This window comes from Bidens hawaiensis, unplaced genomic scaffold, assembly GCF_021521415.1.
Source record: "Bidens hawaiensis isolate Kalapana, Puna unplaced genomic scaffold, B.hawaiensis_p1.1 tig00013302_1, whole genome shotgun sequence".
Lineage (NCBI taxonomy): Eukaryota > Viridiplantae > Streptophyta > Magnoliopsida > Asterales > Asteraceae > Bidens > Bidens hawaiensis.
The window spans coordinates 33,272-36,350 of NW_027492128.1; the positions used below are offsets into that span (position 1 = coordinate 33,272).

The 3,079-nt window shown below is 36.2% G+C and overlaps 1 protein-coding gene across 1 annotated transcript; it reads left to right on the forward strand.

Annotated features, from left to right (window-relative positions):
- The first annotated feature begins 389 nt into the window (after positions 1-389).
- On the forward strand, positions 390-2,756 carry LOC143543804 (glyoxylate/hydroxypyruvate reductase HPR3-like). Its single transcript, XM_077036042.1, has 2 exons — positions 390-821; positions 2,137-2,756. Exons 1-2 carry the CDS (start codon positions 390-392, stop codon positions 2,653-2,655), a joined length of 951 nt encoding a protein of 316 aa, XP_076892157.1. The 3' UTR covers positions 2,656-2,756.
- The last annotated feature ends 323 nt before the right edge of the window (positions 2,757-3,079 follow it).

Below are 3,079 nucleotides of genomic sequence, written 5' to 3' on the forward strand. Positions count from 1 at the left end.
CGACCAGTTTCATTGATATAATCAATTTGGTTGATTTTACTTATGAACACATTTTGGTCTAATGACATGGGTATGATAGTTAAGACCTGGTTCGAAAACTAACTTAAGAGGGTTTTTCGTAATGGTAAGTTTCATCCATGATAGTGTTCCTGGATGAGTCAGACCTTTCAAAATCAGTACGAAAAATTCACATTACGTCTCAGAAATACTGACTCGGGTATTAAGATAGTTTGAAACGCGGTTAAAAAGACTCCTTTTAAATCGAGGTAAAACGAACTTTTGCATGACCACTGGCTTAGGATTGATCAGACAACCTTATCCAAGTCTTAGGATTGACAAATTACGTGTGGAGCTTCCTATACCACACACACACGTACAACACTACACCAATGGAGGCCACCACGGACACCAGCCTCCCGGCCGCAATCGTTCACCGTCTCCCTCATTTCAAATTCTCTTTCACAGGTGCTGAACACATCTTCCACCAGATCGAATCTTCGGATCCTTTATACCCGGTCCACCGTCTATCAGCTCGGGTCGTCATTGTCATTGGTCCTAGCCCACTCAACTCCGAGCACTTGGACCAGTATCCGTCAGTTGAATTCGTCATAGGAACGTCAGCCGGGGTTGATCATATTGATTTAGCGGAGTGTCTACGACGTAATATTCGGGTTACTAGCGCTGGACTGGCTTTCTCTGAAGATGTAGCAGATTATGCTATAGGGCTTTTGTTGGACATTCTTCGACGTGTTTCGGCTGCTGATAGGTTTGTTCGGGCCAGCTTGTGGCCGGCCAAAGGCATTTATCCTCTTGGAAACAAGGTATATATACTCTATATTCTATTGACGTAATTTTTATTACCGTTGATCGGACAAAGCTGCATCTATGGTTAAGTGAGTGTGATTAACCTATCATTCAGTTATGGTTATGGTTAATGTGTCTCCGTTAATCGACTTTAGCTGAGCTGAACCTTGTAGTTTTATGTTTTTCCAAAATTTATGCCTCCATTTCAATCTTTTATATATTTTTATCCAACTTCGAACATTTAAATTTAATTATGTTGCAACTATATATAGCATGGCTTGGAACTAACGTATTTTAGCTTCGAAACTTTATGAGCTTGGAACACCATAACCAAACCACTTTCAACTAGAACAAAGGAAGAAAAAGCATATAAAATGCAATTGACAATTAAGCGAAAATTAACTGGAACCAACCTATGGCGGACGGTTAACCGACCTACGGTTAACTGACCATTCAGTTTATGGTTATGGTTAACCGAACCGAACCAACTTGGGACACCCGTACCTCAATGTTGGATATGATCCTAAATATAGAATTAAGAAATTGAATGATTTCTTTTCTATATACTGTGTAAACTACATACACGAAAATCTTTCTTTACAATACTGCCAGAATTTGTTTTCTTTTACTGAAAACTTACTTCATTGAGTGAACATAAAATTAAGGGAATGGCTTTGTAAACATCAACACTCTTATCATTTGTTGATATACACCGCAAGATAAGCCAGCAGTTACGTTGCATTGTATATTGATTGTGTTGTAATATAGATTTTTGTTTTTGAAATTATTTTAGAGGGCTCATTAAATCTTTATTCGAACCAAAGTTTTTACTAATTTTCTGAGTATACTTTATTTTGTAAAACACATACAATATATGTAATTAATCCATAATTTCATATTTGGAATTTATGTAGAACCCAATTCTATTTCTTTGATCTCACACTCTTTTGATCTCGCGCTCCTTGCTCCCGGAGAGGCATGCCCAAAAAAGTTAAGGGGAGGTAAGATACATTTTTATAGATGAACAAGAACAAGTAAAAACATGTAGCAACATTAAAGAACAAAAATATTATTGCCACTTGGCAGCGAAGAAGAAAAAATTTAAATAAAATATGAAGACTATATTCTTTGGTTTTATGTTTCTTTGGGACTGCATGGTAACTACTTCGTGATTGCTACTTAATTCAATAATACAATCTTTGGGATTGCTACTAAGATTAAAAAACAATAACTGCTTGCTCATTATTTTTGTTGTTTAGTGACAAAATATTTGGTTCATAGAAACGTTCAAACTGATTATAAAATATGAACCAATTTCCATTGTTTAATTAGTTAGGAGGCAAACGAGTTGGGATTGTTGGGCTTGGAAGCATCGGCTCGATAGTCGCTAAACGGCTCGAACCATTTGGTTGCACCATTGCCTACACCGCAAGAAACAAGAAGTCCCAAGTTCCTTATGCATTCTACCCCAATGTTCTAGATCTTGCAACCAACGGTGATTCTCTAATTATTTGCTGCGCGTTGACCAACACAACTCGCCACATTATCAATCGTGATGTCATGACTGCCCTCGGGAAGAAGGGCATTATCGTCAATATTGGGCGTGGGGTCCTTGTGGATGAGAAGGAACTAGTGAAGCTCTTGGTTGGAGGCGAGCTTGGAGGAGCGGGTCTTGATGTGTTTGAGAATGAACCCGGAGTACCAAAAGAGCTAGTTACGCTTGTTGTTTTGTCTCCACACAAAGCTTTTCTAACACCAGAGGCGTTTGATAATGTTAGAGGGATAGTGATCGCGAACGTAGCGGCTTTTTTCTCGAATAAGCCATTGTTGTCAATTAATCTTAGTGATTAATATTGAAATTGATGAATGCCACATTTGTATTGTTATATCAGTTTGGTCATAGTATTGTTATGCATGTTAAACTATTAATAAGCAAGAACAACTAGATATATGTTTGCAGGTTTAAGATTTTTCAGGAAAAACAATTGAAATTAAATACCTTTATTGGGTTTAACATTTTGTGATTTCAAACCATTTTCTAAATATAAGAAACTTTGCCAAATATAAATCATTTGGATTAACATATTACCAACTACTTTTCGAACCCGTGTTACACACGTGATAATTCTAATTATAAAATTATAAGTAAAACAAATAATTACGTAGCGTATATGAAAAAAAAATGTATTACATATATGCATGTATCTATAAAGTGTACATAAATTGACTATTTATATCACATTATTTATATCACAAAATGATTTTTTTAAATGAA